This window comes from Bos mutus, chromosome 9 (genome assembly GCF_027580195.1).
Source record: "Bos mutus isolate GX-2022 chromosome 9, NWIPB_WYAK_1.1, whole genome shotgun sequence".
Taxonomy (NCBI): Eukaryota; Metazoa; Chordata; class Mammalia; order Artiodactyla; family Bovidae; genus Bos; species Bos mutus.
Genome location: NC_091625.1, coordinates 70,785,236 through 70,801,201, shown reverse-complemented (window position 1 = coordinate 70,801,201; position 15,966 = coordinate 70,785,236). Strand labels below are relative to the sequence as shown.

General features: G+C 38.5%; 1 protein-coding gene across 1 annotated transcript; it reads left to right on the top strand.

Annotated features, from left to right (window-relative positions):
* The first annotated feature begins 267 nt into the window (after positions 1-267).
* TAAR1 (trace amine associated receptor 1) lies at positions 268-7,585 on the top strand. Its single transcript, XM_070377146.1, has one exon. It carries the CDS (start codon positions 4,700-4,702, stop codon positions 5,708-5,710), a length of 1,011 nt encoding a protein of 336 aa, XP_070233247.1. The 5' UTR covers positions 268-4,699; the 3' UTR covers positions 5,711-7,585.
* The last annotated feature ends 8,381 nt before the right edge of the window (positions 7,586-15,966 follow it).

Below are 15,966 nucleotides of genomic sequence, written 5' to 3'. Positions count from 1 at the left end.
CAATGGTCATGTATGGATGTGAGAGTTGGATTGTGAAGAAAGCTGAGTGCCAAAGAATTGATGCTTTTGAACTGTGGTGTTGGAGAAGACTCTTGAGAGTCCCTTGGACTGCAGGGAGCTCCAACCATTCCATTCTAAAGGAGATCAGTCCTGGGTGTTCATTGGAAGGATTGATGTTGAAGCTGAAATTTCAATACTTTGGCCACCTCATGCGAAGAGTTGACTCACTGCAAAAGACCCTGATATGGGAGGGATTTGGGGCAAGAGGATAAGGGGACTACAGAGAATGAGATGGCTGGATGGGATCACGGACTCGATGCACATGAGTTTGGGTAAACTCCGGGAGTTGGTGATGGACAGGGAGGCCTGGCATGCTGCAGTTCATGGGGTCACAAAGAGTCGGACATGACTGAGCAACTGAACTGACTGATCCTTCAACTGGAATGTAAGTTCCAGAAGAGCAGGGAATTTCATTGTGTCTGTTCACCATTCTTGCCTCAGCACATAGTGCCTGACAGGAGGAAGGCATTTGATTATAATATCTTGAAAAAGAATGACTGCCTTTCTGTTTGTCTTTTAGCTTAGAGTATGTAATATTCCTCTGCTTGATTCGCAAGTTCAGTGATTCAGTTTTTAGTCATGCACAGGATTTCCAAATATTTAAATTATGACTCATTGGGCTTCCCTGATGACTCAGATAGTAAAGAATCCACTGGCAATGCAGGAGACCTGGGTTCGATCCCTGGGTCGAGACGATCCCCTGGAGAAGGGCATGGCCACCCACTCCAGTATTCTTGCCTGGAGAATTCCATGGACAGAGGAGCCTGGTGGGCTACAGTCCATTGGGTCACAAAGAGTCAGACATGACTGAAGTGACTAAGCAGAAGCAGCATGGAATGTCCAGATGGGACATCCCTGCAAGTAAATTGTTTCCATCTGTAAGTAACAGGAAGAATGGCAAAATCCATCTGTTTGTGGAGACATCAGCATAGACTGATAGATAAGAGAGAAAATCATCTCCAGCAATATTATGATAATATAAACACACTATACCTGAGAGCGTCTCTGCTATGTTACACAGAATATAATAGTGCATCAGATTTAGGTCATCAAAATTAAGAGATTCTTAAGTTAATTTGAGGTTTTGGATTTATAGGAAGAGAACAAATTATGTCTAATGCAAAGTTAAACTCTGCATTGTATTAATGTGAACATAAGTACATATCTGGTGTCTTTAGTTAAATAAGAAAGTGAGATAGCTATGCAGAGAAAACGTGTGGAGGACATGCTTGTTGGAAGACAGAGGAGTAAGGAGCTGCAAAACTAATACAATTATGTAAAGTTTAAAAAAAACAAGTCCATTACTGAATCATTTATGTGGACAAGAAAATTATGAAGAATTTTAGCAGGAGTAGCTTTGGAGAAAGTGAGAGTAGGCCAGGAGCTAACATCTTCAAGATATAGAAAAATGACTTGAAGTCTGAAGTCTGCAGCAAGAGGAGGTGTAGTCTGAACACAGAGCTTCAAAGTTTGCAAGGGATGGAAGTTAGGAAGGAAGGAGGGATAATGATTTGCAATGTCAATGAGTACAAGAGGACATGTTTTTCCTCCAAGTCCTGTAATAGAAAAGATAGCCAAGGATGCAGGAGAGGAAACAATTACCTTTGATAAGGATGTAGGGAAAGAGATATCCTCAGGGGAAAGAAAGTTTCAGTTAGAACAAAGAGAGGGAAGTTTTTTAAAAAGAGCCTGAGGAAATAGGGTGATGACCATGAGCTCCAGAGGGAATACATGGAAGGGTTTGTGAGTGGGTAGTGGATGAGTCGATTAGGAGATAGGTTCACATTAGTAATTGTACAGACTAGTATGGGATTGAAAGTCTGAGCCATTAGACATGGGTAGTTGAAGGAACCAGGGACAAATGGCATGGTGAAATTAGCATTGATGGCCTTTTACTGGGAAGTTGGGGACACTCTACCAGTGAAATCCTGTCTTGCTAGACAACTCTACTTCAAACTATAATGCCTAACAATATATTTTAAAATTATGTGTCATTTTCAAACATTAGGTAATTAGATAATTTGAACAGAACTGTTGAGTTAACTAGTTATCAGAGCATGCATGTTAAGTCGCTTCAGTAGTGTCTGACTCTTTACAACCCCATAGACTGTAACCCACCATGCTCCTCTGTCCCTGGAATTCTCCAGGCAAGAATACTGGAGTGTGTTGCCACGCTCTCCTCCAGGGGATCTTCCTGACCCAGGGATCCAGCTGGAGTTTCTTATGTCTCCTGAATTGGCAGGCACGTTCTTTACCACTAGCGCCACTTGGGAAGCCTAGCTAGATATCATAGAGATTAACTTTCTGTATTGCTATAGTATGTTCAACTTCGTAATTTGTAAATACAGAGAGTAATCATTTCTAGCCAGCTAAATTCTTAAAGCTGGAAGAAAAGAAAACCACTATTACGTCATGTTCTTAGATAAGTGTTCAACTCATAATATCATCATAGAACATTTATTTAAATAAATCTATTTAAAAAATACACCCCAGTACTCTTGCCTGGAAAATCCCATGGACGGAGGAGCCTGGTAGGCTGCAGTCCATGGGGTCGCTAAGAGTTGGACACGACTGAATATCTTCACTTTCACTTTTCACTTTCATGCATTGGAGAAGGAAATGGCAACCCACTCCAGTGTTCTTGCCTGGAGAATCCCAGGGATGGGAGACTGGTGGGCTGCCATCTATGGGGTCGCACAGAGTTGGACATGACTAAAGTGACTTAGCAGCAGCAGCAGCATTTAAAAATAAATTATAACATTTAAAAATACTTGCACAAAATTTATGCATAAAGTTCTAAAGTTGACCAGACAGATTATTCTTCTGAAGTGTCATTGATATTATCAATACTTTCTCAGATAAAATGCTTCAGGCTTTATTTCTCTGAAAACAAGATGTATCGTTATGAGGAGGAAGCCATTTGATTTTTATCTGGGAATGAAGAACAAGGCATACAAATTTGCCAGATGACTCTTTCATCATCTATGAATATAATCTTCTAAAACTGAGCAGTCAGTTTTTTTCCCCCCACCTTCCCTTACTTATATTTGGACCCTAGTTCCTGCTGAGTGAAGCTGCTCAATGTGATACCAGGCAGGGATATTTTCTTAATTGGTAGAAATTATTAGCAAACATTCTAAACATTGTTTGATTCCTTTAATATATCAACAACAAAAGTAAAATAAAGAAGGAAAAGGGGGCAATAGTGAGAAAAAAACTTTAAATTTTAGTTTAGTTGAGAGCACATAAATTTTGTAGTCAAAAAAAATCCATCATTTATTTAGTGAATTTCAATTATAATTTGAACATTATACAATTCAAGTAATATAAATATATTTAGTCTGCTGTTTGTTCTGTCATAAAGTGGGCCTGGGTGTCTACTAAAATAAATCTTACAGGTGCATTTGATATGTTTCCTCCTGGGAATAGAAGGCAGAAAGGGACTAGGGGGAGAGATGTTTCAAATTTATTAAAATATCCATTTTCAGTTCAGTTCAGTTGCTCAGTCGTGTCCCCCTCTTTGCGACCCCATGAACCGCAGCACATAAGGCTTCCCTGTCCATCACCAACTCCCAGAGTCCAGCCAAACCCATGTCCATTGAGTTGATGATGCCATCCAACCATCTCATCCTCTGTCATCCCCTTCTCCTCCTGCCCTCAATCTTTCCCAGCATCAGGGTCTTTTCAAATCAGTCAGATCTTCGCATCAGGTGGCCAAAGTATTGGAGTTTCAGCTTCAGCATCAGTCCTTCCAATGAACACCCAGGACTGATCTCCTTTAGAATGCACTGGTTGGATCTCCTTGCAGTCCAAGGGACTCTCAAGAGTCTTCTCCAACACCACAGTTCAAAAGCATCAATTCTTTGGCGCTCAGCTTTCTTCACAGTCCAACTCTCACATCCATACATGACCACTGGGAAAACCACAGCCTTCACTAGACGGACCTTTGATGGCAAAGTTATTTTATTCCTCCAATTCCAGTTTTGGATAAATTTAGATTCTTATGTGGTCTTGATTTAAACTGTCATCCCAGAGGGAGTGAGAAGAGATGAAAAGGAGAGTAGATTCCTGGAATTCTAAGACTTCTTGCTATTTCCTAGCATTTTCCCAATATAATAACAGCTTATTCACTGATAACCAGAATTTACTTTGTTCTTCTGAACTCTCTCTCCTCTTTTTATCTTTGTAATATGCAAGTATATAACATAATGTTATATATTACACATAATATACATTAAACATATACTGCAAAATATATTGCAAGTTCCCCACAATTTAGCTGAGTATTACAGAATTACAGAATCATATATGTCAAACTAATAATTCAGCTTTACATTTCCAACACAGTGACTAACATGCAGTAGATGTTAAAAAAAACTTATAGGAACTGAACTTACTGAACTGAACTTGGAAATAAAACCTCTTTTCAAAATAATCATTTTTCAGCAAGAAGTAACAGGTAAATGCATTAAAAGTGAGAAGAATCAAACTGTTGATAGTTTCCTTTTTTCCCCCCACAGGTTTCTGGGATATATATATATGGAAGTAAGAGAAGGAACTCTAACCTGATCATGGATTTCGAAGAGAGACTCCTCAAACCACTAAGGAAAAGATAACAACCAGTGCATTGTCCTAAGAAATGATGTCCCTTTGCCACAATAAAATTAATATTTCCTGTGTGAAAAGCAGCTGGTCAAATGACATCCGGGCTTCCCTGTACAGTTTAATGGTGCTCATAATTCTGACCACAGTGGTTGGCAATCTGCTAGTTATTATTTCCATATCACACTTCAAGCAACTGCATACCCTAAATAATTGGCTCATTCAGTCCATGGCTACTGTGGACTTTCTTCTGGGGTGCCTGGTCATGCCTTATAGCATGGTGAGATCCATTGAGCACCACTGGTCTTTTGGAGAAGTCTTCTGTAAAATTCACACCAGCACTGACATTATGCTGAGTTCAGCATCCATTTTTCACTTGTCCTTCATTTCCATTGACCGCTACTATGCTGTGTGTGACCCACTGAGATACAAAACCAAGATCAACATCTTGGTTATTTCTCTGATGATCTTCATTAGTTGGAGTATTCCTGCTCTTTTTGCATTTGGGATGATCTTTCTGGAGCTAAACTTCAAAGGAGCTGAAGAGATGTATTATAAACACAGTCACTGCATAGGGAGTTGCTCTGTCTTCTTCAGCAAAACATCTGGGGTTCTGGCCTTTATGACTTCTTTCTATATACCTGGCTCTATTATGCTGTGCATCTATTGTAGAATATATTTCATAGCAAAAGGCCAGGCAAGATCAATTCATGATGCAAAGCAGAAGGTTCAAATTGGGTTGGAAGAGAGAAATGGAATTTCACGAAGCAGAGGAAGGAAAGCTGCGAAGACTTTAGGGATTGTGATGGGAGTTTTCTTAACATGCTGGTGTCCTTTCTTTGTCTGCATGGTCATGGACCCTTTCCTGGACTATACTATCCCACCTACTTTGAACGATGCATTGATTTGGTTTGGCTATTTGAACTCTACTTTTAATCCAATGATTTATGCATTTTTCTACCCCTGGTTCAGAAAAGCACTAAAGATAATTCTAGTTGGTAAAATTTTCCAAAAAGATTCATCTAGGAGCAAATTATTTTCAGAATAAATCCATAGAATTATTATGATTTCAGTCAGTCAGTTCAGTCATTCAGTTATGTCTGACTCTTTGCGACCCCATGGACTGCAGCACGCCAGGCTTCCCTGTCCATCACCAACTCCTGGAGCTTACTCAAACTCATGTCCATCAAGTCAGTGATGCCATCCAACTATCTCATCCTCTGTTGTCCCCTTCTCCTCCTGCCTTCAATCTTTCCCAGCATCAGGGTATTTTCTAGTGAGTCAGTTCTTCGCATCAGATGGCCAAATTATCAGAGTTTCAGCTTCAGCATCAGTCATTCCAATGAATATTAAGGACTGATTTCGAGTGTTTTACAAAATAGTTGGTGATCATTATGAACATGCATAATATCAACCACATGTGCCAATTGTAGGGACTTTTATCAAATATTTGGTTCAAAGATTGTACAGTGAGATATGATGCTTACATCTTGCTTTTTATTTGCCATTCGTATTATGTATATTGAAGCTTTACAAGTCCAGAAATTAAGAACTTAAAATTTTAAAGAACACTTCCTACTCTTACATGAACTGCCATGAAACCGACAGTGGTACCTTACTCAGTTGTTCCGTGGTGGAAATTAAGAGGCTACATTTGGAGATGGCAATTAGAAGGACTTTGTCATTCATTTGCTTGGATATATATGCCTTTTTTTAAAGTCAACTAAAAGTGTACATTGAATATTACTATTGCTTACACATAATTTGCTATTTATTACTAATTATTAATACATATTCTGATTTTTAAATCTATTGATGTTTACATTTTTTAAATGTTTTTTTCTGATTTTCATACTTGTAGGAAATTTGGAAAATAGAGGAAAATAAAATAATATATAGAAACAAAATAAAAATAAAAATATAATTCATAGCTTACTTAAGAACCATATCATTCAAAGTTCTTAAAAACATCATTTTGTAATGACTGCAAAATGTTAAATTGTATGAATGCACAAAAATTTTTTTAACCATTTTCCCATTGTTGACCACTTAGTTCATTTTGATTCCTTTTTTTTTTTTTTGAACAGCTTAAATTAAATGCCTGTTACCTGTGCTTCCCTAGTGGCTCAGATGGTAAAGAATCTGCCTGCACTGCAGGAGACCTTGGTTCGATCCCTGGGTTGGGAAGATCCCCTGGAGGAGGACATGGCAACCCACTTGCCCATGGACAGAGGAGCCTGGTGGGCTAAAGGACCATGGGGTTGCAAAGAGTTGGACACATAACTGAGCAACTAAGCACACAGCACCTGTTACTGAAGCCCACAAAAACGTCTGGGAGGATTTCATCACATTTCAAGGTCATGCCTGGTGTGATAGGACTCAAAATACAAGCTGTAGGAAATAAAGCAAATTCACTTGTTGGGTGCCAAGCTACACTGAAAGAGAAGCAGTTATTCATCAGAGCAGCTAAACATGAGGCAAAGAAGAGCTATAATTGGACACAGTGTATCCCATGTCTATTACTATGGCATATAGAAAAGAAAAATAAGGAGAAATAGTGATTTCAAGTAAGATCCCCTAATAGAAGTGAGCAAGCATTCTTAATCATAAATATCAATTTGCATTTGAACTGTTTCTAATCTAGACTTCATGTAATTTGTATCGTGTTAAGCAGCACCACGGATTTGAATTTATTTGTTTCCCAATTGTGACTTATGCTCATGGGTAAGTTAGGGTGAGGCAGTTAATTTTAAATAAAATTTAAAAATGCATGTTCCTGTATATGCATTTCTGTTCACAAACCCTTCTATCTATTACAATCTCTTTCAGGACTGTATATTTAGTTTCCTTGATGTGACTAGATTTTGTTCTCATAGATTTTAAAAGCAGTTTGAAAACCTTTTTCATTTAGTATATGGTAAGAAAGTTGTCCCTAATCACTCCTGGTTTCAGAAACTATCTTGACTCTTCTACTTGTGAAACTATTTTTGTTAAATTTTAAAAAGGGAACAAAAGCATTTAGATAGTTTTCTATACCAGTCCATCCTAAAGGAGATCAGTCCTGGGTGTTCACTGGAAGGACTGATGTTGAAGCTGTAACTCCAATACTTTGGCCACCTGATGCAAAGAGCTGACTCATTGGAAAAGACCCTGATGCTGGGAAAGATTGAGGGCAGGAGGAGAAGGGGACGACAGAGGATGAGACGGTTGGATGGCATCACCGACTCAATGGACATGAGTTTGGGTGGACTCCAGGAGTTGGTGATGGACAGGGAGGCCTGGTGTACTGTGGTTCATGGGCTCACAAAGAGTCAGACACAACTGAGTGACTGAACTGACTGACTGACTATACCTTATAGCAAGTTTCTATGGTTTTCTTCATTTGCTCCCACACATTCTTAGATGTTTTATACTTTCGTGTGTGTGTGTCTTGCCTGTTATGAATATATCTTTTTAAAGTCATCATATTTTCTATATAATTATTATTGCTTGTGTATAGTAAAATTTATTCTAGTTTTTCAGTTGACTTGCTTGGATTTTCATTATACAGTCATAGTATCCTCAAAAAATGCTAAACTTTATCTCTTTTCTAATAGTTATTCTTATCTACAGTCTTTGCTGTACTTCATGAGTCAGAATTTTTAGAGCAATATGCTGTAGTCCAGTGGGTCACAAAGAGTTGGACATGACTAAGCGACTCAGCAACTAAGCATTGACAATGTTGATATAAGTCATCCTTGTCTTCCATCTATTTTAAATGACTATTGAGACCACATTTTTCTTGGAACAAGTTTATGACTCAGATAATTCTACCTTTTAGACTTAGTACTAAATCCCCTATAGCCTATTTCTCTTTGTAGCCTCTGTTTTTAATACTCTTAATAAAAAACAACCAGTAACCCATCCTTTCAGCAAACAAGAAGAAAGGCTCACCTTGTCTTTCCCTATGTGCAGCTTTATTCTAGTTTCCATTCCTTCATGCAGAGGTATTTTAGTCTTTTGGTTGTCCAGAATCTGCTTCTCAACTGGAATTCAATTAGCTTTGGGAAATTTCTCATCCAGACTAGATATAATTTGTTGGAACTGTAAGGAAGAGAGTGGCCTTCTGCCTTTCCCCTTAACTAAACAGATGGGTAGAAAACCTACACTAAAAATTTCAGAAGGTCTTTCTTTAGAAACTGAACCTTAAAAGAAGGGAAAAAGACAACTATTTTTAGCAGAATCATTAGCAGAAAACAAACAAAAAAAAATGTGGGTTTCCATTCTATTCATATGGTGAGACTGTGACCTGACTGCTCTTGGTGTTGTTGGAGTTCATGCCTCCCAGATTCCACAGATACCCAAGTATTCATTTCCAAACTGAGTTCTCCATTCTCTCATGGATTTCATGACTCCCAGATAGTCTTCTAATGAATTCACAGTAGGAATAGCTTTTGGTTGCATGCACGAGAAGAACTTGAACTTGACATACGATATTATGGTAAACATAAAGAAAGCAGTTGTTACAACACAATAGAACATTATTTCCTAGTCCAAACAATGTCCATTCAAAACAGTATCATATTCCACTCCCTTCTCAAAGAGAAATATTCAAATAAATTTCCATTGAAGAAGAGATAAAAATAAAAATGTTTTAGCAAGGAACTTGTCGGAACTGATTTTTTTGTAATAATAATATTGCCATCTTAAGAGATCAGTGCAATGGAAGTTCCAGCCTGATTTTAAACTTGGTTCTTGAAGTCAATAATCCAATTTTTGGAGAGTCATAATTTTTGTCAAAAAAGTAAAGCAAACTATATAAACTCCCATAAATTGTGGATTTTGGTGAATCAGTTTGTTTAACTGTACACTGTCAATCAGAGTGTGAATATTAACTGAAATGTTTAAAGATTCATGAAGAGTGATTTATGTTTTTAAATTTAGTAGACTATAAAGTATACAAAAAAAAAAACAGTATTGAGAGATATTTTGAGTGTTGCACTCAAATAATCTAAGTAATGTAAGAATCAAATTGAAGATTTTTTTTTTTTAAAGATAAAGTATATATTCATTTCCCAAAGTGTTTCAAACAGGTCATTGAGTACATGGCCAACTGTAAACAAGCATTTAGAGAAGGTAAATTTGTCTTTGACAGGTCCTGACCTTCTGTTCCATATTCCTCTCCTCGTAAAATCCTTTTATTAAGTCTGTAAGCTCCCAGTGAATTACTCACCTGCAAAATAAGGACAATAATATTGTCTCACTGGACCATTAATCATTACATGAGAGATACTGCCTAGCATGCGGCCTTGCACATAAAAATACTCAGCAAATACATTTTATTAGCATTATTCTCTGTCATTTTATTGGTATGTGCTATGCTAGTGTTCATTCAGAATATGCTTAGTACACATGGAGTACCTGGCAGATATTACATATCTTTAAAAAAAAAAAAAAAAAGACTAGAGCAACATTACATCATCCTATTTCCCAGTAAATTCCACAATTAAAATTATGGAAAAGAATATCAGACTTATTCCAAGTTCTATGAAGAAGAAAGTTAACCTGGTGATACATTTCTGCATTAGTCTGTGGCAGTTTTGCATATTGGGAATTTTTATTTCTTTAAAAATAATTTCTATAGAAGGCATATATGAACATAACTATATATTTCTATCTACATATATAGTATTGATATTTACCTGCAAAATACCTACTTATTGTCCAAGTAGTTAATGAATTTGGATGAACACTTTGTATAAGCTCTGAAGCTTGCTGGTCTAGAGCCAGATTTCTGAAGTTCCCCGCATAGAGGGATGGCCTCAGGCTTTGAAACCAGACAAGCGTGAGGTCAAGTCCAATTTCCTCGTGGTTCCTGTGCTTTCCCTGCTTATGTCTTTGCTCCTGCAGCCCCCATGGCTGAAACGCCTCCTTCCCCTCTTCCATCTCCATGACTTTTACTCATTTTAAAAGACTCATCTTGAGGATTGCCTCTCCAGGAATCCATCTAAATTCTCTAAGATCAAGTAGGGGTCTTCTCTGAATCCCCCAGTGTGCAGACTTCCTTGGGCGATCCAGTGGTTAAGACTTCAACTTCCAATGCAATCAATTCCTGATCAGGGAGCTAAGATCCCACATGCTGCACAACCTAAAAACCCAAACATAAAACAGAAGCAATATTGTAACAAATTCAATAAAGACTTTAAAAATTGTCCACATCAAAAAACAAACAAACAAACCAACTTAGTACTCTGGCCTGGAAAATCCCATGGATGGAGGAGCCTGGTGGGCTACAATCCATGGGGTCGCTGAGAGTTGGAAAAGACTGAGCAACTTCACTTTCACTTTTCACTTTCATGCATTGAAGAAGGAAATGGCAACCCATTCCAGTGTTCTTGCCTGGAGAATCCCAGGGACTGGGGAGCCTTGTGGGCTGCCGTCTATGGGGTTGCACAGAGTCGGACACGACTGAAGCGACTTAGCAGCAGCAGCAGCAGCAAAACAAAACCAAAAAACCTCCCAATGTTGTGCCCTGCACTTATCTATATGTGCACGCTCAGTCACTTCAGACTCTGTATGATCCCATGGACTGTAGGTCACCAGGCTCCTTTGTCCATGGGATTCTCCAGGCAAGAGTAGTGGGGTGAGTTGCCATGCCCTCCTCCAGGGGATCTTCCAACCCAGGGATCAAATCTGCATCGCCTGCATTGCAGGTGGATTCTTTAACCCAGGAGCCACTGGGGAAGTCTCTCATCAATACACTGCCCGCTTATTTTTCAAATGCCCTCTGTCCCCACTGGAGTGTGAACTACAGAAGTTAAGGACTGTTTCTTATTCATTCTTCTACTCCATACTCAGCACCAGACCTGGGACAGAGAAGTCACTCAAAGCACATTTTTAAGGGGAATAGATGAATCAGGGGAAATAAGAAATCCAAGGGTATAGTGTTAATGCAAGTTAGAGACAGATTGGAATCCAAGTCTGTCTGGCCCAAACTCTACCCTCTCTCCTACTTCAGGTCAAATATGAAGCAACTATCAGGACTCATAGTTTTATCTCCAGTCAAGTTTAAGCAGATGTGCCTGTATGACTTTAATTTTGGCAATAAATATGTATTATTTATGGATAGGAAAAGATTTTAATGGTTAAATTATTTAAAAAGCTGGTTCTGAAACTGCTAACTAGATTTAGCATATGAGCTACTACCAAGGCTGATGTTGAATTCCTAACTGTTTGGAATTATTTAGGGTTGATTGGACTGAGATTCAGAAATCTGCAGTTTCAAACAGCAGCAGCCCATGCTCCTTGGATCACATTTCTCCTAAGCACCATTTCCTTAGATGTTAAAAAAAAGGAATAAAAAAAATTAAGTTTATATTGTACAGTGAAAATTCAGAGGAATAATGAATAGCACAATGTATTTAAAAATGAGCTCAGAAGCCCTGGCTATGAGCTCCTGTGAGTTAGGGACTCAGTTTTCCCCAGCATCTGCCACAGGGCCTGGGCCAGATAGTTGCTCCAAGAACATTTGTCCAAGGAAGGGAGAGAAGAAAGATAACTAACTATTTGAGTGCAACATTTTAAAATTTTTAATTAATTATTTATTTATTAAATTAATGGCACCCCACTCCAGTACTCTTGCCTGGAAAATCCCATGGACTGAGGAGCCTGATAGGCTACAGTCCATGGGGTCGCAAAGAGTCAGACACGACTGAGCGACTTCACTTTATAGTTGCTTCAGTGTTGCGTTAGTTTCTACTGTACAGCAAAGTTAATCAACTGTACTTATACATGTATCCCCTCCTCTCCTATTCAGGTCACCACAGTGCACCAAGTAGAGTTCCTGTGGGAAAAACTATTTCTAAAGTTATGTTTTGAAATTTAAGCATTTTAATGTTATTTTGTCAAACTAATAATGCCTTGATCATCTAACTCAGGGATTCTCAAATTTTCCCAGTTTGAAGACTAGCATTGGCTATGACACACTTTTTACCAGTCATTATGAAGTGAGAAAATAAACACAGTGTAAGAGTTTTTCATTATGGAATATGCATTCAAATTAATAGACTGTCTCTTGACTAAGATCATTCCTTACTAAATTTCCAGGATTAAGATGTTCTTTTCATGAAAGAAAATATAGTAATAACAGACAAAATATTTTGACAAGGATCTTATTTGACAAGCTTATGTTTGATCCCAAGGTTGGGAAGATCCCTTGGAGGAGGGCACAGCAACCCACTCCAGTATTCTTGCCTAGAGAATCCCTATGGACAGAGGAGCCTGGCGAGCTACAGTCCATGGGGTTGCACAGAGTCAGACACAACAGAAGCGACAGCACAGTACAGCGTATCGGCACGTTTGCGCCCATGTTTAAAACTTTCTTTTTGTGAAATCCCCAAATCCACTATTCTACGTTGTTAATATCCCTTGAAGCAAGAAAGGTGTTTTGGCAGTAAGAGTTGATGGTGAGCTTGCAGCATACCATGGAGGCATCAGGATAGCTCCAAACATTGAAGAAATTAAAGTTTTAAGGACGACTTATAACCTATGCTTAAAATTCAATGAAAATAGATGACAAAGGCCACGACCAATGCAAGCAAAAGAATTCTTGCTAGGAGGCCTTACAAATGGCTGTGAAAAGAAGAGAAGTGAAAAGCAAAGGAAAGATATAAGCATCTGAATGCAGAGTTCCAAAGAATAGCAAGAAGAGATAAGAAAGCCTTCCTCCGTGATCAATGCGAAGAAATAGAGGTAAACAACAGAATGGGAAAGACTAGAGATCTCAAGAAAATTAGAGATACCAAGGGAACACTTCATGCAAAGGTGGGCTCAATAAAGGACAGAAATGGTATGGACCTAACAGAAGCAGAAGATATTAAGAAGAGGTGGCAAGAATACCCAGAAGAACTGTACAAAAAAGATCTTCACGACCCAGATAATCACGACGGTGTGATCACTCACACTCATCTAGAGCCAGACATTCTGGAATGTGAAGTCAAGTGGGCCTTAGAAAGCATCACTACAAACAAAGCTAGTGGAGGTGATGGAATTCCAGTTGAGCTATTTCAAATCCTGAAAGATGATGCTGTGAAAGTGTTGCACTCAATATGCCAGCAAATTTGGAAAACTCAGCAACGGCCACAGGACTGGAAAAGGTCAGTTTTCATTCCAAACCCAAAGAAAGGCAATGCCAAAGAATGTTCAAACTATCACACAATTGCACTCATCTCACACACTAGTAAAGTAATGCTCAAAATTCTCCAAGCCAGAATTCAGCAACATGTGAACTGTGAGCTTCCAGATGTTCAAGCTGGATTTAGAAAAGGCAGAGGAACCAGAGATCAAATTGCCAATATCCATCGAATCATCAAAAAAACAAGAGAGTTCTAGTAAAACATCTATTTCTGCTTTATTGACTATACCAAAGCCTTTGACTGTGTGGATCACAATAAACTGTGGAAAATTCTGAAAGAGATGGGAATACCAGACCACTTTACCTGCCTCTTGAAAAAACCGTTATGCAGGCAGGAAGCAACAGTTAGAACTGGACATGGACCAACAGACTGGTTCCATATAGGAAAAAGAGTACGTCAAGGCTGTATATTGTCACCTTGCTTATTTAACTTGTATGCAGAGTACCTCATGAGAAACGCTGGGCTGGAGGAAGCACAAGCTGGAATCAAGATTGTTGGGAGAAATATCAATAACCTCAGATATGCAGATGACACCACCCTTATGGCAGAAAGTGAAGAACTAAAGAGCCTCTTGATTAAAGTGAAAGAGGAGAGTGAAGAAGTTGGCTTAAAACTCAACATTCAGAATAAGATCATGGCAGCCGGTCCCATCACTTCATGGCAAATAGATAGGGAAACGGTGGAAACAATGGCTGACTTTATTTTTGGGGGCTCCAAAATCACTGCAGATGGTGACTGAAGCCATGAAATTAAAAGACACTTACTCCTTGGAAAGAAAGTTATGACCAAACTAGACAGCATATTAAAAAGCAGACGTTACTTTGTCAACAAAGGTCCATCTAGTCAAGGCTATGGTTTTTCCAGTAGTCATATATGGATATGAGAGTTGGACTATAAAGAAAGCTGAGCACCAAAGAACTGATGCTTTTGAACTGTGATGTTAGAGAAGACTCTTGAGAGTCCTTTGGAGATTCAACCAGTCCATCCTAAAGGAAATCAGTCCTGGATGTTCACTGAAAGGACTGATGTTGAAGCTGCAACTCCAGTACTTTGGCCACCTGATGCGAAGATCTGACTGATTTGAAAAGACGCTGATGCTGGGAAAGATTGAGGGCAGGAGGAGAAGGGGACAACAGAGGATGAGATGGTTGGATGTCATCACCTACTCAATGGACATGGGTTTGGGTGGACTCCGGGAGTTGGTGATGGATAGGGAGGCCTGGCATGCTGTGGTTCATGGGGTCGCAAAGAGTTGGACATGACTGAGTGGCTGAACTGAACTGAAGACAAAAATTGTCTTTTTCTTGTGTTATACCCTTTTTTGACACAGAATCTTAATTTACTCAATGTGTTTAATTTATTACAATTCTAAAATTTGAAATTACTCCTTAAGGGACAAACAAAATGAATATTTAGTTAAGAGTTTTCTTGTATCTCCAACCAGAGTTGAGATGTAATGTTAGCTGAATGGTTTTTCTGAGATTTCTGAAATCTTCCAGATAAGTGATTCTTTGTTTTTCATTCATGATACCAGCTCTGTAAACACATTTACATCAAATAAGAAGATAGACTAAGACAGAGGTCACTATTTTGCCTCTCTTGCATCAGCTAAAGTTTTCTTTCTCAGATATGCACTTTGCTTAATAATCTGTAGAAGTCCCCAAACATTTGGTTCTTCAAACACAGTTCTGTGATAAATGTGTTCCTGTCTCCACTAAGTAAAACTACTTCCCCAATGAATAATAGTGTGAAATTATTTCCCATCACAATCAAGGCAGAACAGCTAATGTGTTAATGATGCCCTCCGGTGTCTATTTACTCAAAAGTTTAGCAAATGAGAGTAAAGAGAGAAATGCTGCTTATACTGGTCTCTTTGGACTATGAGCTTGAATTGCAGGTTCCAAGTGTCAAACTGTAAATGAAGTACTGTGGACATTGGTAAATATCCAATCAACACATTTAATCACTGCTATTAGCGATTCTCATAAGACTTTACTTTTAACAAACAGAAGAGTTTGAAAACAGTGATATCATAAGTTTGAAATGTGCTAATAACTATTTTTAAATGGCCTAGCGTTTACATTTTGTCTGTATAATTCTCCCAAGTGCATAAAATTATTAAAAGTTGGCA

What these genes read in the sequence shown, in the direction of transcription:
- TAAR1 (XM_070377146.1), top strand. Translation starts at nt 4,700, where the DNA reads ATGATGTCCCTTTGCCACAATAAAATTAATATTTCCTGTGTGAAAAGC.